Genomic DNA, 23319 nt, shown 5'->3' on the forward strand with positions numbered 1-23319 from the left:
TTTCGAAACCAAGATGGAGTAAAAATTCATAGAAAGCAGAAGGAAAGCATTATCAGAAGTGATACAAATCTCATCAGCTTCTTGCACTACCAATGAAGACAAGTGAAGCACAAATACATTACTTCCAAATCCTTCTTGTACAGTGTCTTATAATTGAAGTGTCTGTTATGGCATTAAGTATTCTACCAGAAAATGAGCATAATTTTCATAAACTGTGCTTTTGAAAAAATTGAAAATGTAGAACATAGTATTAGTTAATCTGATTTCCTATTGTAACTGTTGCAAGTGCAAAAGCACCATGCAACAGTACATACAATTTATATCAAGCATGTTAATCCTCTGAGTGCTTGTTAATAGTACCAAAACGCTGGTAATTTTTGTACCTACAAAGTGAATGTGTTTGTATTTCTTGTACACAGCAGCCTTGGGGTGATGGATTACAGATTCCGTTCCACATTCTCCAAAATCCCAAGCAAGATAGTGATGAGCAGCGTTGTCTGTGTCCTGTGATTAGGGTCTATAGCATCTACAAAGCCACTTCTGCATAACTGCCATGGGCGTAACATTTATACTCCACTCCTATTCTAATCTTACTTGGCTTAATGGCAAAACCTGTGTGTCCCTGAGTGCTTTTTCTTGGGCTCTTGGCACAATATGGAAGCAGTGCTGCTAGCTTGGTGTGGATCCCTTGTCAGATTGCTGCTGCGCACTTGCTTCCCAGAAGGATTTGTATAAAACAAAGCTTTCAAGGTTTTCTTCTTCCTGTGCCCCATCCAGGTATTAAATAATATCTTATGAATAAACCTACATATTCAAAATGAAAAATGGGTACCCATGTCAGCTAGGAGCATGTAACAGGTTTGTGAACATAAGTAGCTCTGGAAGTGAAGGCTGATGGCCCCCTGGAGAGCTTTTTAATACTGAGGCTATTGCATTAGTAAAGTACATAATCAATAGAGGTGGATGCTTCCCACTAAGTATCTCCGCTAAATATAACTGTGTTAAGTCTTCTAGACTCACCAGGGTGCAAACTTAAGAGCCTTACCTTATAAGTAATAAAGTTTACTACTCAAAAGTCACCACTCCACTGCTGCCTAAGATTGTAACTCCTATGTGCTTGAAGAATTAACACTAAAACCCAAGCATGTACTCCAAAAAAGGCTGTGTCATAACATCAGTGCAGGTGCACTTCATCACCAGAAATAATATTGTGACATCAAATATTTTCTTTGTAAAGAACAATACCAGCAAGCTAAAGCCTGAAAATGATTTAGTAGGAAGTGTGTGTAGTGCTGTGGCACTTTTATTTTAGTTTGATCTCACACCATGCTGTCCCTCCTTTCCTTCCTGCCCAATACTATTTTAGCAATATTCAAGGTTTTTAAAAGATCAGGCCAGCAATCAAGAGCCAGGACTTATTTCCATACTACTCACAAATGACAGCTGTAGGGCAAACACAAAATGTCAAGTGATCACAATCAGTGCCTTTTTTCCTACTGAAAAGACTCTTTTTGTATTCACATAGGGTAAACTCAAAGGAAAAGCACATAAAAATGCATTTTCTCTTCATAGTATTCCTTTGGCATGGATAAGAAGTATTTAAAGTACAGCAGATGTGCTTCTGCTGTACAATGGAAATGGAGTCTTTTATAACATCTGTTTAAATATTTTTACTTCAATACATATATAGCTGTAATTGGACAGTGGCATGTTATCCTCTTTGTCTTCTTCCCCAGAAGGAAAGAAGCCCCATGTTAATTTCAAATATTTAAATGTTTTACCCAATTATAATAAGATGATATATTTCTTGGGTTATTGAGGGCAAAACAAAAAAAGTCTTTAAAAACCAAAAGTTGTAAAATTTGCATATTTCCCTGGTTTGTCTGCTAGCAAATATTATCTGAAGCATTTTGGTGTATTTGTGTAATATATTCTCAATAGAAGGATACTGTAACCTCATCTCTTCCAGAGAGTAGGAAGCCTAGAACTAATCAGTTAAAGTGAAATGAGGTGGGTTGATCAGAGGCAACGTATGCTTATACACTATACAGCCCTAAAATCTTTTACATGAGTAAGCCTGAAAAAGATCAACAATAGCAGTGAATCAGCACTTTGCTTTTTTTAAGCTTTCCTGGTATCACGCTGCAACAGAAAGAAATGTATAGTATTGTATCCCTAATCTGATTTTACCCTAGAAAATGTATTAGGTTGTGTAAAAGGCATGCATAAACAAACAAAATTCCCCAAACCTTTTAATTACATTGTTTAGAAACTGTTTTGGTAAAGGTGGGCTAAGAAACTAATGCCATTTTGAGGGCCTAAATGACTCAGGAGAGAAACACAGGTATTTTTATGAACTTCTTTCTTGAGAGCTCTGTGAAGGAGGTAAAGGAGAAGGATGGGCACATGTGCTTCTAAAAAATGTCTAGGGGTGACAATGGTTTCTGATCAGCACATGGCTCATAAATTGACCAGACTTAGCCCTCATGCTGGGGCTGTGCCACATAACCATCCCTAGGGACTATGAAAACATGAGGGCTGCTGGGTACTCTGAATATCCAGTGTGAGCTGGAAGCAAGCCGAGATGGTTGTCTGAGGGCAATATTGCTGGGCTATACTGAGATCTAGCCTGTACCTCCTGCTGTGAAGTAAAAGAATCACGGGAAATCCTGGAGTGAACTGTCACCAAGGATCCTCTTCCAACCTAGCCCTCTGAGGTACCCAGTAGGTTCATCTTGTCACCAGCATGACCAATGGTAGCTCTGGCAGTACTATCCATGAGAAGTCTGGCAGGTGAGGTCCCAGAATGCTCCCTCAAGTCTTGCTTCATTTTCAGCCTCCCATGGCTGGAATACTTCAACAACTGTACAATGAAGTTTAAACTTTCTAGGAACAGTCATTGGAAGCGAACTCGTGGAATATTGCCTTTCCACAGGGAGCTGAGTGTGCAGGCCCTGACTGGTGAACTACAGTGCCTTTCAAGATCCAGGCTTGGAATAATGAAAGATCTATTTCCCATATCTGTTTTATCTCATTTTATTTGAACATGAGCCAACAAAGCACCTTTGTAGCACAGAAAGCCAACAGCGTTCTGGGCTATATTAGGGAGAGTATGACCAGCATGTCAAGAGATGTGATTATTCTCTCCACCTGGCACTGATGAGGCTGCATCTGGAGTGCTGTGTCCAGTTCTGGGCTCCCAGTACAAAACATTGACTTACAAAGAAGAGCTCAGAAAGGGCTATAAAGATGATTAAGGGACTAGAGCATCTGACATACAGGGATAGACTGAGAGAGATGGGACTGGTTAGCCTGGGGAAGAGAAGACTCAGAGGGAATCTTATCAATATTTATAAAGATGGGGTGGAATACAAAAGACAAAGCCAGACTTCCCTCAGGGACGTCCAGACACAGAAATAGAGACAAAAGGCACAATCTGAAGTGTAGGAAATTTCACTTTAATGCTAGAAAAAATAATTATTGTAAAGGTGACTGAATAATGGAACAGGTTAGATTGAATAGAACACAAACACAGAAATCAAAATGTCAAAAAATGGTAATATGGAATGAAGCCCTGCCTTGTCAGGAACAAGTTGTGGCTATGGGATGCTAATACAAGCTGCCAGCAGTTGTGCAGTATTTTGTCACTTCTCTTTACTTTTTCAGGAATGCTTCCAAATACTAGATATTGATGAGCCCTTAGGTCAATGAGGAGGTACTTACTCGCTGCATTTCTTGGCTGCGTTTAGAAACCCAACTTCTGCTTAGTGCCAAAGAGGTCTTTTGTCTCCTGTTACTTCCCCTGTAGTAACATTATTTTTGCTTTATCTGCATGGAATTTTCTAAATGAGATTTTTCTCCACTGTCCTTGAGAAATTCAGATCCTGTACAAATTTGGAATCAATGAACTTCTGACCCAGCAATCTCTTTTCTTTCCAGTCTGATGCTCACCTCTTGCTCTCCTTTTGTGGGGGCCTCTTATTTGTTTTTTCTCTTAGCTTTTATTTATCTACTCTTCCCATGTTTCCACTATGAAAGAAGCATTAGAAGAATGGGCACATCAAGATAATTTAAGAGCTGCTGTCAGGCATGAACGTTGCTAATTTCAGGGGACAAGGAAGAATTTGAAATGCAGGCTCTTTCTTCCATCAGGAAAATCAGAGAACACTGAAGACAAGAGGGCATCTCTGTAAAGATTTGCTGTATGTTGTACAGTCTTTGCTTAAAGCTTTCAGATTTGTATAACTTTTCTTTAGAAACAATAACACTTACATGTGAAAAACCCCCAATACTTCAAACTAGGTATTTATTGGTTTTATGCTACTGTTTTGCCATTAACATATTTCTAATCATTCAGGTCTCCTCTTGGTTTTTTTACACACGAGGTAGCACCTCACGACTGCAGTTTAACTGCGAGGCTGCTATAGCTGGGTTTCCTGTTACACAACTTAACAACCTGGTTTTTAACCAACAGCCTGTACCAGCCAGGATACAGCCCACAGCCATGACAGATTCCTTTCCCACTTACTAACTTGTTCGCTTTTTATTCCCATCCAGAATACATTACTAGGGCTGCCTGCGCTGTATTCAGCTCACTCTTTAACCATTTGATTTGAATTATTTGCATATGTAAACCTGCAAGCAAACTTATTGCAAGGTGTATTTTCAAAGCTATTGAAAAGAAGACCATAAACATTATGTATAATCTGAGATGGACTGTATCATTTTTACTGCATAAATAGATGAGTCATTTTTTTCTATCTTGATGGATTTGCTTAATTCCATGATTTGATTTTTATGGGTGTGTGTTGGTGCCCCCAGCAGGCTCCCAGAAAAAATAAGTCTGTAATGCTGTGAACCAAACTTTGCAGAAAGAATTAACTTGTTTAGTGTACTGTGAAGAACAGAATAGCTGCACTGAATGTATATGTAGCTGCTCAATGACTTACTATATAAACCTGATGTCATATGTGAAAGAGCTTTGACAAAGCTTTTTAGAAGTGTTTGGTTTGTGATATGGACAACATTTTACAGAACTCAATTTTACAAACAAGGAATCAGTGGGACAGCTAATGTTGCTCACTTCTATTTAAAACAACAGGCACTGGGAGCTAGCAAGGGAAGGCTATTGAAATTACCTGTGAACCACAGGACAAGAAATTTATTTGCCAGGAATCTAAGTACCATGTCCCTTTTTCCCTTGAAAACCTCTTAATTCTAAGGAGAGGTGTGGTACATAAATAAAACTCTAATGCTAAGAGGTTGTTTCATGAATTATCATGAAGGAGCTCAGAGGGACTGCAGTCAACTGATTTGATACTACATGTCTCTTGGGCAAAGCAAAAGCTTTGTTTTTTAACCTATGCATCAATACAAAAAACACAACTGAGACGATAATTATAAATAGATATATTTGATTTCTGAAACTGATTGCTAAGAGAAATGGGGAACAGAGTTTAGGAAAAAAAATCTCCTATAGCGATGAAGTTATGTTAAAACTGAAATCTATTTTAATTTAACCTGGAAAAATCAATATGAAAATAAGGGACCTAAGGAGATTTACCTTCTACCCATTACAGATTTTCTTGTTGAGCTGTCATCTATGGGGACATAGTGACCACAAGGATGTTTAATAGGTACCCTGCTGCTAGGAATTCCCAGGCTTTCCCTCAGACTCCATCCAGTAAAATGATAAAAACTAGTTATTTCATAATAACAAATTATGATAGACTAATGGCTCCAATAGAAGCTGTAGCAAATGTAGGGGCAGACCACAAACTCATGCTCTTTCTGTACATCCATCTGTACGTAGTGGAGAGAGCTGACACTGAGTTGTAAAAATAAAACTTGGCCCCAAAAGTTAAAAATATGTTCATCTGTATATGCAGCTAAGCAAAACCACCTTTCCTTTCAGCCTTTGATGGGAATTTATAATTGTTGAAATACAGAAAAACTGGCAAGGAAGGATAAAGGAGTAAGGAATTACACATATAGACAATAAGAACTTACATTTGCTTTTGTACCTTGCATGAAAGAAAGAATGAATAATTACAATACAATGATTAATTCTATTAGCCGTGGTAAGCTAAGTATGTTCCAGAGGCAGCGCAGGGTGGGTAAGATACACTGGAGTTTCTAAGCACATGCTGTTGTGTTACAAATCAATACCTGTATGGCCACATCAGGCCCAGAGGCAGCACAACTGCTTTCAGGCCGTGAGGAGCTGAAATACTGTACCTCTCAGGCCCCTGTCAGGACCTGGAAAGCCAGTCTGTCACTCCATGAACCCTATTCCTATGACTGGGTATGAAGCCAGACTCTTGACCGCATCTGTGATTCAGCCCAACTAATCAGTTTGATTTGGGTCTGTTAATAAGCACTGATGCATCTGCCCTGTACTCACATAGCACGGAGCATGATGGCAGGCTGCATGGGTCTAAGAGTGGCATTAAGTTCTACTGCCTCCTGAAAGTTTTACAGGAAATGTACATAGTAAGGTCTGAGTTCCAGCCTGCCTTGTATCTTTGGCAACTGCAAAGAATTTTCCTGGTGTTTATAATGTTGAAAATCCTTATGTTGTTCTGAGTTGCACATACAAAGTTATGTTTAAACCCTGTATGTTGTTGTGTTTGTAGATCTAGCCACTAATAAATTAAAAGAACATTTATGTAAAGCATTGCATCTTCAAAGAACTATACATCATCAGTTAATTAATCTTTGCAATACTCTTGTGACTAAGAATTTACTGTTTATTTCCATAGACTTTATTTCCCTTGCAATATAGGATTCTGAGATTCAGCATTCTGTTCCCAGTCCAGATACCCAGGTCTTGACATAACTGTGGAAGTGGACTAAACATAATAGCTCCATTTATACCTTCCCCTCGTCATCTAGTTTTGTAAGACTGGAAGAATTTGACAAAAATCTTATGGAGGAAACCCTATTCAAAATCAAGCAGTTAAAGTAAAAATATTACACCTATGCATACCCATAATGTTGTCAACATTAATAATCTGGAGCATATTTATCTGAGTCTTTTTAGAATTAATCTCAGGATATGGGCTCAGATTTCAGGTGTGCAAATCAAATGACCATATGTTCAAAATGCAACTCGATAGAAAGGCTTTGATATTGCCATAAACCAGAAAAATGTTTATAGTGCTTCTATGTAACATGATGTTAAACCTGTGCCAACGAATAATACAGAAGGTGATTGCTGCATTATGTTTTCTTAACGAGAAATGGTATTGCAGAATCATTGTAATTCATGCTATGAATTTGAGAGTATTTTGTTTCAAGAAGTATAAACTAATACATCCCTCCTTGTGCTGGCTCTTGCTATGATATGGACAGTGCTTTTATTTTACATTCATTAGGAAGGACAATGTCAAATAAGGATAGGTCAAATGATGCAGAATACAGCACTATATGTAATGAATAAGCGGTTCTTTGTTGTTTAGAAAATATGCGTAACTAGTAAGATATATACAAAATTGGACATATGCTGTAAGTCCAATTACTGCTCTTGCTTTCAGGAATTTAGGAAACAGTTCTGTTCCTGCTGAACGTAACAGCAAACTGCCAACTAATTTTAAAGAGCCCAGAATCTTAACTTTATTGATTCACATGAACATACCTCAGTGGTGTTTTCTCCACCTTACACCTGTGCTCATGCTACTCTTTCCATATTGGACACCATATGTTTTATTTCCCGTACATCTGTTCCTTACAAGTTTATCTGTATCTATTTTGTTGTTGGCAACACTGAGATCTTTTCAGGAATAGTGCTTGATAGAGCTATCATTGGAAGTGTTTTCTGAATGATGGAGGCGGAAAGGCTTGTGCTGTCAGGGAATTTCTGAAGAAGGTGCTCTGAAGGGAACTGGGGAGTTGTCCTGAATCAGTGAGAACAGGAGCAAGAAAGAGAACATGGAATGATGCAGAAAAGTTAATTTGGGAAGGATGTCCTTACTTGTTCTAAAAACCCCTTTACTCTTTCATTATATGCTGGGTTTAAGGATTAGCATTGGAAAGGAGAATCAATATGTTACTTATAGGCTTTACAGGACAGTCTTTGGTTTTAAGTTTGTACATCATCATATCTTTTGCAGCCCCCACAGTATACAAATCCTGAAAGAACTCATATGCAGGTTTCTCTGTCTTTATTCCACTATATGCTGATTAATCCTTTGAAGTCAGTAGGTGGTGTGTATGTACAACTGAATATACGTTTTGGTTCCTACAACCTTAACCACACTGAATATGACACTGCTGGATTCTAAGCATGCATCATAGTTCTGTCAGTCTCAATCTTACTTCCAGCACTTCTGAGTGATACATTAGTTTAAACTATTGTTTGAGGTAGAATTTATGTCCTCATTCTGGACTTATGCTGATTAATTTGGGTTCCATATAGCAACACAAAACATGCTTATAATCAGCTTAAGTGACAAACTTGAGATTCCTCTTAAGAAAGCAAAACTTAACTGTTTTAAAGCTGCTGGAGCTGGCCTTATCTTACCTTGTCTCCCAGTTGTATTTTAGGATTGTAGTCAATGCCTTGTGCTATCAATTAGATTCTGTACAGTCAGTCTGAATTAGAAGAATTCTGAGGCTGAGCAATACTTCAACAGACACAGGAATCAGCAGAGTACATTGATGGCTGGTAAGCCAGCTGTTTCCCCTAGGTACTCTTTTGAACAAAGATGGCCAGAACTGAGGACTGAGCTTCTGGGGTTTTGTGTGAGTTTGCTTTGAAATTAAATTGTTTTATGATGCCAATAGGCAGGTTACATATTCTGTGTCCACTAATTCCTCACTATATCATAATTGTAATCTCGTTAGCATGGAGTATTATACATAGTATCCAAAACTGCTTTAGAAAATAGGGCAGCCCCTACTGCTGTTTGTTTTAACAGTATTTTGTAGTTGCTTGAAACTTCTAAAAGTCCTTGATATAACTAGTAGTATAAAGAGGTTTCCACAGGAGCCTCTTTTGTACCCTATTACTGTGTAATGCACACCTTAATTAATAGAGTTAGTAATTTTTTTAAGCTTTAACAACTGTCATTTAGTCTTTTGGATCAAGTTTTTCACAGCAGGCTCCTTTCTGAGGGGAAATTATTTTCCAGGAAGATTTTAGCAAGAGCTCTTTGGCTGATTTCTCGGGTTTTGTGGCTTAATGGCTTCTGCATGGCCCTGTCACTCCTTTGTAAACTGTGGAAAGTTAAAAGGCTAGTTGATATTTCACATACCTCAGCTGGCAAACCTCCATTTCCCAGCAGCAATCTCCTTTGAAAGCAGCTGCCATTCCAAATTTTTGGCTGCATAATCAAGTCTCACAAATCAGATTCTAAAAAGTCCCATTAGCCTTCTGTTCAACAGGGATAGATTAAACCTGAAACATTATTGTGGAGTTCCACAAATGCTGAAAAAGAAGGATCTGTTTCTGAAAAGGATATTTTCACACCACTGGTCATTTTAATGATGCATAATCCTTTATTTTTTCTCAGGTGAAATTTCATAAAAGGTATAATAGAAGACATATGTAGATATAGGTGAGACTAAGCGTAAGTGGATTTTTGGCCATTTACAGTCCTGGGCCTCAAATATCTTTTGGGTCTTCTTTCATACCGGTGCATAGCTTAGAAAAGTAATGAAGAATGGGCACTATGAGGCACCAGTAGGAGATATGGTCCCTACACTAATGAAGTGTGCTTCAGCATTTTCCTTCTAGCACATGCTCTTACTCACAGGTGAATGAGCACTTGACCCCATTAACACAAGGCCAGTACTCCCAAATGATGTTTCCTACACTTGTTATGGTCAAAATCCTCAAGAGTCACAGGATAATCTGAATTCTATTTAACTTGTTGTCATGTGAGATACATACTGCTCATTTGATACATTTTATCTCAGGAGAACATGTGCTGACCTGGAGTCCAGGATTTCTGATTTCAGTAGCCAGGAGCTCCTGACATTTCTGTGCAGTTTGGAGACCCTTTGTTGACACAGGCTGATATCTGAACCAATCACATATTATTCCCTGCTGCTAAATTTCACTGAGAAGTTTCACACGTCTTAATCAGAAAGCTACATGATTACTCATAGTCAACTGCCAGAGGTATATTTTGTCTGTCTTGCTCTAACTGCTCTCTAATTGAGACACTTCTGAATGAAGTATGGATATACCCTGGGTTCCTAGCCCACTCTGGGCCTGTCTAGCTTGCACAGTCCACAAGGTGTTAAACTCTCATTTAATGGTTACTCCACAAAAAGGTACATGTGATATCTGCCCACAGCCAGGCAATGGAGCAACCTCCCCTTTGTGCCTATAGGCCTTGCATTTTTGAGAATCAATAGCATTAGTAACTGCAGAGGACTGTCCCAAGGCAGGTAGGTTGCTTGGTCAAGGGTAGGTTCATGAGCACAGACAAAAGGTTTTCACAAGTTGCATCCCGGGAGAGCATTCCAAAGGTCTTGTTCGTTCAGACTCAGGCTATTTTGTCCTAGCTGTTCACTTTATCAAGGAAATATTCCTGCTTGCTACCTTTTATGGAGGCCTAGCCTGTCCTCTAGTGGTTGGGTCATTAAACATTATACGGCTGGGAGAGAACTTGACAAGGGGTAGCTTGAGTGAACACTAAACAGTTGCCATTGCTGTTTTGCTGACTGAGCTACACTGTTGCTATGTACAAAACTGCTGGCACTGGTATGTGTAATGCTGTTTGTGTCAGTGAAACAGCCCGTGAGAAAAGATAAAGGCCTACAGCTAAGAGTGATTTCTGGCTCCTTCTTAGACCCGACGCCAGTTAAGACAGAGGAGCATCTACTGCAGCTTAAACTGGGTTGAGAGGAAAAGGGTAGTAAGGACTGCCTTGTGTGATTGCTCTGGAGGGAAACTATAATTATGTGGAATAATGCAATGAATGTTTTTTAATGGAAGTACAAAATCAGTGAGCTTTATTGATTCATCTATAATGTACATAACAGGCTATAAATCATTAATTTGAGAATTTAGTGTTTCTTACATTTGAAGCTCTTGTTCTGTTGGCTCCCAAACACTCACAGACTGAGGAATTAATAGCATTGATTTTCCTCAAGTAAATTGATTGCTTAGATGCAAGAATTTCTCCTCCCCCCCCCCCTCCCCCCCCGGCTATTGCAAAGGAAGAGCTGCAGCTTTGATTGCACTGACTGGCAGCCTATGCTATTCTTCTGGCATGTATTTTAATTTTTTTTAAGGCAAAATGAAAGTATTGTCTTTTGTGGCATTCTCCTCTGCTATGCCAATTTCTTAGCTGTATTCTGTTAGCAAAAGGGATTTTTTTTAGATACAATTCCTTAGATTTTTCAACAGATTGGTCAGTGTCCTGATGTTAACATTTATTTCTGTTAAATTGCTGAAGAAGCTGTGGCAGCATTGAGGCTGTTAAAAGCTAGATCTGAAATATGAAAGGTAAGAAAATTACACTTGGTACAGCAAGAGACTAGAACAGAGGGCAGAAAAAATAGCCCATAGAGCACTGTAAAAGGTACTGGCAGACTATCAACATTTGAATTAATACTTTGTGTCCACACTGTAAAGCAGACAGAAGTTACAAGCCTAAAGGAAGGCACAGCTTCACTTTACTATCTACATGCAACCCCAAACATCCTGCTGAGATTTGTGGAGCTTCCTACCTTTCTCCCACGCTACTCAAGGCAGGTTGTGTTGGCTGCAAGCTGAAGCTTATAGTTATACACAGATTACTTGGGAAGATATGATCTAGATCCTGAAAATATTTTGTAGAAAATATTTCACTTAGAACTTTGCAAAACAGGGAGACAGGGAGACCTGCTGCTCTGCATTCCTTCCTCTGCTCATCACTTTTTAAATCACATATGCATTATCACACTTAAAAAACCTGCATCTTGAAGGCCATGCTATCACAACAGAAGGGTGTGGACGGTTTCATCGTATACGAGACTCACCTTTTTTGTACTGTGTTGAGTTCCTTCCAGTTGTTAAATCCTATTCAGAGGTTGTAATACACAGCTCATTTTTCACCTACAATAAACCAGAGTCTTTAGGACACAGTTTTATGCGAGATGACAGGATGGACAGCAGTCCCTGAAATGTGGACTTCACCTTCCTTCCACTCAGCTGCTGTGGGCTTACTACCAGGGGATGTGTCACACAGGGCTTCGGGGAGCTCCTAAAATACTCCCGAGCTGCTTATTATAATTAAAAAGCGTGCATTTCCTCCACCCCCCAAACCCAGTCAAGGACATCTCTGGTGTAGCAAGGGCAGAGAGGACCACTAAGCTGGGCTCAAGTGTGCGCACTGAGGAGCTCACGAAAGCCCGAGGGGGACGACTCCACCTTCCAGGAAGGGAGTAACTCCTTTCATCCCCCTCCCCGGTCGCTACCTGCCGGCTGCGGGTGCCTCGGGAGGCCGAGGCGGCGCCCGCTCACAGCCCCGCCGCGGGCCAAGGCTGGCGGCGGGGAGGCGGCCCCACAGCCCCACAGCGGGCAGGGCGGGCGTCCGCGGGGGCCTGGGCGAGCCCATCGCGCCGTGCGCGGAAGGAGCGAGGGAGGACGGGCGGGCGGACCGACCAGCGGGCGGGCGGCCGGGGGGAGGCGCCGCCAGACGGGTGCGCGGCGACCTGATCCCTGTCCAACATGGTCGCCGCTCACACCTCCCATTCCTCATCCTCCGGCGAGTGGATCGCTTGCCTGGATAAAAGGTATCGGCACCTTCACGGGAGCTGCTGCGGAGGGATGGTGTGTGCATGCAACCTGCCCCCTGCATGCGTACGTGCGCGCATATATGTATGTATGTATGTATGTATGTATGTATACGTGTGTGTGTGCGCGCGCTGACAGCCGCTCAGCATCAGATCCTGCCTTACATAAGGAGGGTGCAGGTGGGAAGCAAAATGCCCGCAGGAAGCAGAGCAGGGGCAAGCGGGCAAGATGAGGGCTCTTTCTGCTCCGTGGACGCGCAGCTCCCACTGGGATAACTGCTCACCACCGGGCTCCGCTGCCCGGAAAATGTGCACGTGGTGGAGGAGGGGGAGCTCCAGGGCGGGGAGAGGGCGCTGCGGCCCAGGGACCGCGGCCGGGAACCCGCTGTGCGGCCATGGCAGACCCGCTTCCCGCCGCGTTCGTGCCCCAGCTCGCTCTCCTCCTCGTCTCACAGCCCCTCACCTCAGCACACCGGCTCTGGCCTCATACTGTCTCGCCTCACAGACCCTCACCTCAGCGCACCGGCTCTGGCCTCGCCTTGCCTCTCCTCACCTCAGCGCACCGCCCCCTGTCCCCCCACCTCACATCTCCCAGCCCAGCCGCCTCACAGGTCGGGCGGGAAAAGACAGACCCTCGCCTCAGAGCGCTCCGTGGCGCAAGCAGGTTGCAGGACTGTTAGCCGGAGGCGGACATAAACACAAATATTTGCTCTGAAAGGCGGCCGCAGGCTCCTCTCAGTGGTGTCCTGGGGGCCTGCGGCTGTCCCCCCGGGCTGGCGGCAGCGTTTGCTGCGGGTCAGGCGGAGTTGGGCGCCAAGCACCGTGTGGGTGTGAGTTAGGGCTGGCTAACGTGTGCTTACTTCTAAAAATACAGGCAGATCATATATATATATATATATATATATATATGTACATACATATTTAAATTTGGAGTTATTTCCCCGGGTGTTGCAGCAAAAAGTCTCGCAGTGTCGAGTTACACGGTGGGTGGTTTGAAAGTCCTTTGCGGTATTCCTCCATTCAACGCTTACTGTGTTAGTTCAGAAGTGATTTGGTTTCTGAGCACTCATTGTGTCTCCTGTAATCTCGGAAAATAGTTGACAAAAATTTAGATCATAAATATGCTATACAAGTAAATAAAGTTATTGGAGGGAATTCACTTACGTGATGTAGAGAAGTTTACTGAGCAGCATTAACCAGCGTTTGACAGTGCCATTTGGGGCTTCACCGTGAGTAGGTGTCTTTGTGTACACAGAAGGAACCATCCTCTTCTCATAATTTCTCCCATTTCCAGGTAACCTCCTAGTGTTGCAGGGCTGCACCTCTAATTAGTTTTTCCTTAGTCCATGCAGCAAGCTGTAAGAAGTTAATGGAACTTTTGGTTTAGATACTGATCTAGATGCTGATCACTGATCCCCCCTCTGTAACATGGGACAAAATAAAAGTAGGCTAACCTTTTAGAGGTTAAATAATATGTATAAAATGTTGAAAGTTTTCTAAATGTAAATGCAGACAACTGGTGATGGTAACATAGCCCTATAAAAACTGAAGTAAAGCAGGGGGCCTGATTCTCTGCTCTGTGAACTGATATTTGGCAGGTGTGAAGAAGCAGAGTGTGAGCCCTGGTATTTTTAGATAGATGATCCTGTCATTTCTCAGGTTTCTTAAATGCAATACATTGTGAGATCTGAATTGTAAACTAAAATTCAGAGGTTCCTGCTTAGTGAGGTGCATAGTCTTGGGGGGTTAATGATGATTTTGGGAAACACATGTGAGGCATTTAATTTAGAAATCTCTCTGCCATTATGTTTGCATGAAATTATTTTGATGACCATTTTTATAATGGGAATTTCATTACAGCTACTAAGATGAAACTTTTCCTTCCCCTTTTGTTACTTCGTGCTAGTAGCACTGATTTCTTCAGTGGAAAGAATCAGTTCCAGGTGTCCTGAAGGGATTGTGTATTATTGTCCTCCTTTTCCAGAAGGCAATCTGGACGTAGGACAAACCCAGGACATGAGAGGTGGTAATTTGTTTCCTGGTCTCTGTCATGCTTTGTTTTGTGATCATAGGAAATACACTTTTTGTTCTGTTTTTCTATTTAAAACATGCAGTTAAAGTTATGTTGGAAAAGTACTATAGGAATCTAAGTACTATTAGATAAAGCGTTTTTTTATTTGCACACTTGTGTTTGTAGAGTATATTTCTTTTCTGTAGATGATCTATCAGTGTACTCATTTGAATTATTATGTAATTTGTATATATTTTAGGCCTTTAAAAATCTTACAGCATTTTCTAATTGTGTGGATTCTGTAAATATAGGATCATTTAATGAGTCAGTTCTCTGTAGGATACCATGTGTTTATTAAATAATAAATATAGGCTTAACATGTTTTAGTAAATATATTTTCGGGAGGAAGACAGTTCTAAGACTGGAATGCTTTAGAATTTTAGGTGAGCCTCAACAAAAACAATTAAAATTGCATATAATATAGATTATCCAACTTCATTCTTAAAAAAAAAGAGAATGAAACTCTCAATGGGAATAATAAAATACATTATATACAGAAATTGTGTGTTTTGTATATGTTCTTCATGTTTTTCTCTACATCACATATAAAACTTTAACTACCAACATCCAAAACAGGAGCACATATAAAAGTGAAGACCCACCAAAATATTTCTGGAGAAACATTGTTACTGTGTAGGCCCTGTGGGCTGGGACCACCCCTGCTGCTTTGACCACGGAGCTTCCATGTGTTGTTACTAACCACAAAAGCCAAAGATCAGCACTTGAAATCAAATACACAGACAGTATTAATATATAAAGTCACAGTGCAAAGGCAAGGAAAAGCAGGAACAGAAAATTTCAGAGCACTGTGCTTTATCAAGAATGTATTATTTTTGCAGTCAAGAGAAAGGATCAGCAGAGAGCGAATACATCCCAGTTGTACCTGGAGATGTAAATAATTTTTCTTTTCGGGAAATCAGGCCTTTTATCTTTGAAGCAAACAGTTGCCTTACCACTGATTTCCTAGGGAGCAGGCGCATGCCTACCACCTTAGCATTTTTCTCTATGTCCGATCTGCACAGAATTAAAAGAAGGTTGCTGATTTCTGCAAGTGTGTATAATTAGCTTAGGAACAATGTATTCTCTCATGGTTTCTTTAACACCAAAGACTGACTAACCAGAAAATTTCCATGTTGACATATCTTCACTGAATGGTAGATGAAGTTTTTTTTTACGTAACTATTATTTCTCTAAACCTGATCACAGTTACAAACTCAGGTAAGTGTTTTAATTAGACTGAAATACAAACTTGTTAATGATGTACAGCATTCACAGCAGTCAGAGATCCTAGGCTTTCATACCTGCCTCTGGGATCTTGTCTTTTTCTCTGTATTAAAATAACCATCAGTGCCTAAGCTGACTGAAGGAGCAGATCACAGAGCAAAGCATGTAATTTTGCTAGCCTGTTGTGCTAAGAATGTTGTGATCTTTGGTCAGCTATTTATAAATTATTTAAATATGAATGGGTGTTTCGAGGAGATATTGCATGTACTGAGTTTTTATATCCTTGTCATCCTTGTTAGACTTTCGACTTGAATCATTTCCATCTAGCAAAACCAAAATAACACATACAGGATAGCGTCTCAGATCTGCACCCTAAGCCAAGCTCCTATAGATTTGAGTGTGAATTCAGACTGAAGCTATGTAGCAGCAACATATTTGAATTAGGTTTTAGTTTATTGTAACATATATTTGAGATGTAAGTTGTCTGTATGTGCTTAGTAGTCAACAGCTCTTTTGTGAGTATACAGATATACTCACAGATATACTACAGATACATGGGCTAGAATGAGGAACTGATATTCTGAAAGAATTGTTGTGAAAGAAATATGGAGACTGTCATCTTCTGTAACCTACAATTATGTCAAAGGTAATGGGATATAGATTTACATTCAGGCAATATTGTGAATATTTTGCAATTGCTTTATGATGATATTTTATTTAATTTTAAAATCTATTATTATGCAATTGGTAAAACTTAACACTGACATATATATTTTAAATTTCCACTGTTGCTTTTTACTTATAACAAATCCATAGAAATAACACTACCATTTTCATGTACAAAATCATGGACATACACTGCAGCTGCTATTGACCTCTGTGCTTGGCATTTTCTTTCTGTATGTAGCTTGTATCAAGTCTGTGTGGGGATGTATCAGCAGCAAGCACTGTGGTGGGTGTGGAAACTTGGAGACAGAGCAGTATAGACATAGCCTAAATGCTTTTTAGCGCTCATGCAAAGGTGCAATCTTCTGAGAGTGATGAATAATAACAAATTTGTCTTTCCACATCATGCAGCTCATTTTGTAGTCCAGTGCAAAGGTGGAGTCTTTAATGAATGTTAAAAAAGTCCTTTTTCTTTCAGTATCTCCTAAGAGAGACCAAAATAATTGTTAATACAGCTTGCCATAAGCTTGTAGGTCTGTGCATTTTACTGAATGTATGAATTTAGAGTAAGTCACAGTGAGACCAAGAGTTGTATTCAAAACAAATTGCAGCTTTTTTTTTTCTCTGCTCATGGGTTTAGGCATTTCTAGTATTTGCTCCCTTTTGTTACATGTGGTTGTAGTAAGTTACACACTTGTTCTATAGACAGGTATTACAAGGCAAAGAAAGTGATTGCCCTAGTATGCACGTGTATAAACATTGTCAGGGCCCACCAGAGCAAACTAGCATGTGCCATATACCTATTAGGTCATGATATTTCAGATTTAGTTGGTAGTCTTGTGGAGTGGCCACATGATTGGTGTGGTACTTGTGTAAGTTTTCTTTTACCAGATAATTCTGGAAACATGTCTAAACTGTCATTGCCTGACTTATTTCTGGCAATTTCAATTATTTCAGTTGTTAGGATCTGATCTCTAAAATCCTGTATTCTGAGCATATAAGTTTCTTTTATTACAAAACCTCATGTTCCATCAAAGAAATTAAACCCCAACACACCACCTGATTGAAACCATGCCCTCAAAATCAGGTGAGCACCAGATATTTTTCCGATAGATACAAGTATTTTTCTTACCCAGGGTGACATCTATTTTCATCTGCATCTTACAGTTTGCTGCATTTAACAAGCTCATCGTTCTTGCGATATTTTCTTTGTTCTGTTAGTGTTTTCTGCACTTACTACTCCTTTTGCTTTATCAATATCCTCAATGAACATTTCCTAAACTCACTTTCCACTTCATTTTTGAATTCAACAGTTGTCAAAATGTATGCCAATGTAATACTGTATTAGTTATTTCGTAGTTGCTGTAAGCTTTAAATTTACGTTAGCTGTAACAATGCAGGTCCCAACTAGGTGAAGGTACATTTAGCATAGAGTATTGGTGAATGCCAGTGGCCAGAGTTCGAATCACTTGTGCATATTGTTCAATTATAAATTTAATTTGCAGTGTATCTTGGAGTCTGTCTTCATATTGAAGTTCTTTTAATGTCTATTATGAAACTACAGTGCTGGTTAATGTAATTTCATCCAGATCTGCTTCTCTGAAATGGAATTTTAACTGTCCTGAGCTCCAGTTCATGTTTATGAACGTTAGAGGGTTTATTCACTGAGGTTTAGTCACACCTTGGTTGCAAAGTATGCACCATATATAAAAATTTTCATAAATGAAGGGAAAAAACTTTCCTTGCAATTTTATTTCTTTTCTTGAAGTATTTTGTCTTTTTAAAGAACATATGAAGGTGAAAAATGTATTTTTTTAATGTTTTGTTTCCTGTTATAGCTGTATTGTTCAGGTAGTGTAAACTTGAGATAAACCTTTATGAATATCATTACTTAATAAATACATTTTTGCCTTTCCACTGTTTATACAGATCTAAAAATTGATTTAGTGGAAGGATTCATAATTCGTAGAGCAGAGTAAGTATAGAAATGAAATGCACTTGATTGCTCTGTCTAGCCCTCCAATAATTTTTCAGTGCATTGGCCAAAATGAGCTGAAGGCACAAATACAATTGAGTCCAGTAATAATGAGGTGAGTGTGTAGGTAAAAGTGAGTCCCTCATATTTCCATTCTTTTGGCCCTTACTGAGGAAGACAGAACTGTTACTACAAATTCCGTAAGTGCAGCTATCACCCAGTTGGTCTACATTTAACTGGCTGGTCAGTAAGTACCTGTGCAGATCAGGATTATTTACAGTATTTCTTGTGCCTTGCATAGCAGGACATGAGAGATTATTGCAGGGGTTCTGAGTGTAGGTGACAGTAGTAATTGGTTGGAAACTGAGCATCAGCAGTTGTTCTTGTGTTGCTTTTTTTTTTTTTTTAAATTAACTCTGGAATGGTTTGTATGGGTAAGAATCTTAGGGAACAGACTTTAAAGAGTATTTTATTTCTTGTGTGTCAGAGGAAATGTGAAAACTGGAATCCCAAAGTCTCACAGAATGGAAATCAAAATAAAATAATTGTAATTTGATTATTGTTTGAAGGCTTCATGTTGAGGCTTTTGCCATGACAAGGGAAAGTTGAAATGTGAATTTTGAAAACATGGATTTGGTAATACTACTGTAACAAGTGCATAGTGCCTCTTGGGGAGAATTGCTTGCTTTCTGTCTCCATGGAAGTAATCCCTTATCTGGACATTCAGATTAAAAGTGACTTCATTTATATTTAGCATTTAAGTCTCTTACCACAGGTCTAAGGTGCTTTGATATGCCACTGGTATCCCTGTCTTAAACTTGTCTTTCTCAAAAAGAAATTGAAAGTCAAAGAACCTGGAGGAGAGAGGTCCTGCTCTCACTAAGGGAAAATAGTATCTTGATACTGGTATTCTTCTCATCCTCCTGCTTTATTTTTTAGCGTGTAAGGAAAGAGTAGGAAAAGTACAGATAGCATAGAAGAATGATCTGTTTTCAATGGTATTCCTTGCTGTTTTCTCCTTGCTCATGTTTCAAAGCAGAATATACTTTAAAATACTATTAAAATTCACCAAATGGTCCATGGTAGTGATTACTGGTACTTTAGAATTTGCCTTTGCAGCTTTGAATAGATGTTTTGGTTTTAACCCAGAGATGAGCTATTTTTATTTGTCTATTACATAGTATGTTGCTGTGTTTTCTACAAACAGCCTCACCAGTGGAACAAATGCATCATATCTGACCATCATCTGTGGGCTGTTCATTGCTGTCTGAAATTAAATGTTGCCCTTTTAAAGAGTTGAAAAGACCAGGGGAAGGAAATAGACTTCAGTGTTTTCATTCAGTTAGAGCAGGGTTCAGATTTTTTAACAGATGGTCTAGAAATAAACATTTGAAAATTCTAGAGTCATCTTTGCAAAGATGGTAAAATTACGCATCTTCTGTTTTTTCTTTTTCAAGTGTCAAACCAATTATGAGGAAGAACCTAAAAAAGGACATATAGCAGAGAAAGTAATAGGTTATAGTTAGATAAACTTGATAAAGACAAAACAAAAACCTCCAACTTATTTCTTACTTGTAGGTTAACAAGTCTTTCATAGCATAAATGAACATTCAATTATTTAATCTTAACATCATCAAAATAGTTTCTTTTATAAAGCTATACATGCTACACAGGAACAGGAATACTTGCCCAAAATGTGTAAGTGAGGAATTGTAGCAATTATTCTCTGTCTGTATTTAAACTTTGAGCTTGAATAGTCTGTATTTAAAAATATGAAATAGCCTTTTGAATATACACTTTTGGCAGATTTTTATTTTATGATCTCCTTTTCCAGATAGTCAAGCAGACATTGTCAATAAAATTGTTTTATCTCTCTAAAATACATGCCTAAAATCTTCACAACCAAGTCAATCAGGGGTAAAATATCATTTAAAGAAACCTTATTGACCTAATTGAATAGAGATGTATAACTAGCATTGATGCTGTCACTTGTATATATATGCTGTGATGTTGTACTGAAAAAGTGGAAGGAGGAGATAGGTAATGTCTTGTGTGAAAACATTACTGCCAGATAAAACTTACTGTGCTTTGAAGAGGTAAATTAGTAATAAAACTAAGGAGTTGAATAAAGTGCTCAGTGGTCAAACAAAGCATAAAGGCTTGTAGGGTAGTGAAAATAAATTAAAAACTCTTACTGATTATTTTGTAGCTCTGCTTTGCAACACTGGAAATGCCCACCTCAGTTGAGCAACACTGAAATGGGATGCCAGCTCAGTGCCTTTTTGAGGTACAAATTTAGGGACAATCAAATTGAAGACTGGAGAAAAGGTGTAGGAGTGTCACTCATGCATTATCCTTCATGGTAAGAGATACCAACTGTGGAGTTTTAATTTCCATATCAGTCGTTCCTCCTTTATGGTTTGGTTCTGACATTTCCTATGGTCGTGGCGTGATACCTACTCAGTTACGGTTGCCAGGGCAGTTTGCGAAGTATAGTTACTACAGTAGCTGCTAAAGCTCTTTCTGGGTTTATACCCTGCAGACTTAAGGAAAACTGAGATATAGCAGCAGCTACCCTACAAAGATGCTGAAAAGTTGGGAAAAAGGGGTAAGAAGCTGTTTTTTTTTTAAGTAAAAAAGATGAAGACAAATGTAACATTTCCACAATTTGTTTTACTTGTGGGGCAGCCTAGGGAGCGGGTGCTTCACTGAATAGAGTCACAGATTTCGTTCAGGAAAGATAGCCTTGCCTTAAAATACTTCTGTTTCTAGCTCATGCCTTTACGAAAAGGTTGAAAGCTGAAGAATTTTTATTGATTTAGGAGCGTTTTCCACAGTTTTTAGGTTTGTTTATTGTTCTATTCCATATATTGGGCTAGAGCTTTCAGAAACCGGAGTACACTTAGGAAAGGACGGCTTTATCAGAAAATCCACTGGGACCTGAAGTATCACGGAAATGCATTTTATAACATCTTAGCTAATGGACATCCAGTTATAATTCTGCAGCATCAGCAGTGAGGGGACACTTCAGCAGGGTAACAACACCAGCATCACAAAATAGAACAGGAGGGCATCCTCATCAGCCCTAGCTTAGCAGATGCTCAGTGGGATTGCTGTCTAGTGAACAGCAGTGATGCTTTGATGCAGTCTCTGGAAAAGCCTTTCCAGGGGTGTAGGGGGATTCACCTCCTGGGGGTTGACTTCTGTAGCACATTGCCTTGTGTTGGGGAATGGTTCCTTTCTCAATTAATACCGTTGCCTCCTACTAGTGTGACTACAGTGACATTAAATTCTGCATCTGTCATGAGTAGTACTTTTCTAATTAATAGGTTTAATCATTAATGTAAGGAATACATTATAATATTAGTTGTTTAAATATTATTCCAAACTATGCTTTTAAAAAGCCAAGTTTACAGCAATATAGTAAGATAGCTGCAATGAAGTAAATTTTTGTTGTCCTGTACTGGTGGTGTTCCATGCTAGGCAGGTTGTACTTAGGAAATAAACCCCAAGATTTGGCAGCATAAATAGATTCAAAAATGTTAATTTAAGAGTTGCAGTGATGATAATTTTATTAAAAGGTGGTTTGTAGAAAGTGGTCAAACTTTGCCTGAGTTTTACAGGCATGTGGAAAAGCAGTTAACTGATGTCATGGTATTTTATTATTCTTCTGCTCTCTCACTAAGTAAAACTGTCCATTTGCTTTTTATAAGCACTTAATAGAAATGAGTTTGAATGCTACTACTATTACTTTTATGCTGCAATCTGGAGTTTTTACACAGGCAAAATTCCATGTCCTAGTAAGGATTAATTGTGCCTCAGCTTGGGATACATAGTGTTAGTGGATTCCTTACTCCTAAACGTCGATGACTTTTCTCAGGAGCTCTGATCAAATCCAAAGTCATTGTGTTGTCGAACAACGTGGATGCTAGTTAATTTGGATGTTTATTCATGATCTTAACCAAACAGCCAATTTTTACACTAGATGTTTGTCTGTGTGTCTCATTTGAGAGACAATAGTTATTCCTGGGTACAGTTAAGACTCCTTTCATGTTTTCGTGCTGGCTGTGGAAATTTAGTTGCACACAGTAACATTACACTCCTTGTGTTTTGAAGAGAGGCTATTGAAACAAATGGTTTGCAGTACTGAATTATTAAGAAACATTGTAAGGAATACAACAATTTTCAGATTACTACTATGCATATTACTTAAAAGTTTGGATTCTTCTTTTTGTTCAAAGCATGTCTATATGTCCCCCTTCAAATGTCCACTTAATGGACTCGAGGTGGAAGTAGCTATTGCTAATACAAAGTACTGTAGCACAGCTACTTGCTAAAGTAAGCCACTAGGAACACATGACTGTAATTTGTCTTTCCCGATAAATATGGAGTTTGATTTCTCACTGCTGTGCTGATGTTTGCAACTCTGAAGAGCATGGTTTAGCTATCTGTGAGAATGCTTTTCCTTCATGATGACTCAGTTTACTGGGGTCATGAAACAATTTTGTCAGAAGAAAGAGCTTTTCCTGTAGTTCATCTGTCTGACACAAGACGCTCCTTGCCACATCAGTGGAAGTGAGCCCTGCTCTCACCTTCTTCTGAACTACATGGAAACCCTGTGACTTGAGCCTTCAGCAGCTCTCAGGAAAAAAAG

At 39.3% G+C, this 23319-nt stretch overlaps 1 protein-coding gene across 4 annotated transcripts in view; it reads left to right on the forward strand.

The window, feature by feature from the left end:
- Window positions 1–12578: 12578 nt before the first annotated feature.
- Window positions 12579–23319, forward strand: part of RAPGEF4 (Rap guanine nucleotide exchange factor 4) — a 150469-nt gene continuing 139728 nt past the window's right edge. For all 4 annotated transcript variants that reach the window (XM_057423637.1, XM_057423638.1, XM_057423640.1 and 1 more), the window contains exon 1: window positions 12579–12729. In XM_057423637.1, the coding sequence (XP_057279620.1) occupies window positions 12665–12729 (65 nt within the window). In that variant the 5' untranslated portion in view covers window positions 12579–12664. The remainder of the gene's footprint in view (window positions 12730–23319) is intronic.

The sequence above is a fragment of the Pezoporus wallicus genome, unplaced genomic scaffold, assembly GCF_028554395.1.
Source record: "Pezoporus wallicus isolate ANWC-B61680 ecotype Strahan unplaced genomic scaffold, APGP_CSIRO_Pwel_v1 contig_1181, whole genome shotgun sequence".
In the NCBI taxonomy this organism is placed as follows: Eukaryota; Metazoa; Chordata; class Aves; order Psittaciformes; family Psittacidae; genus Pezoporus; species Pezoporus wallicus.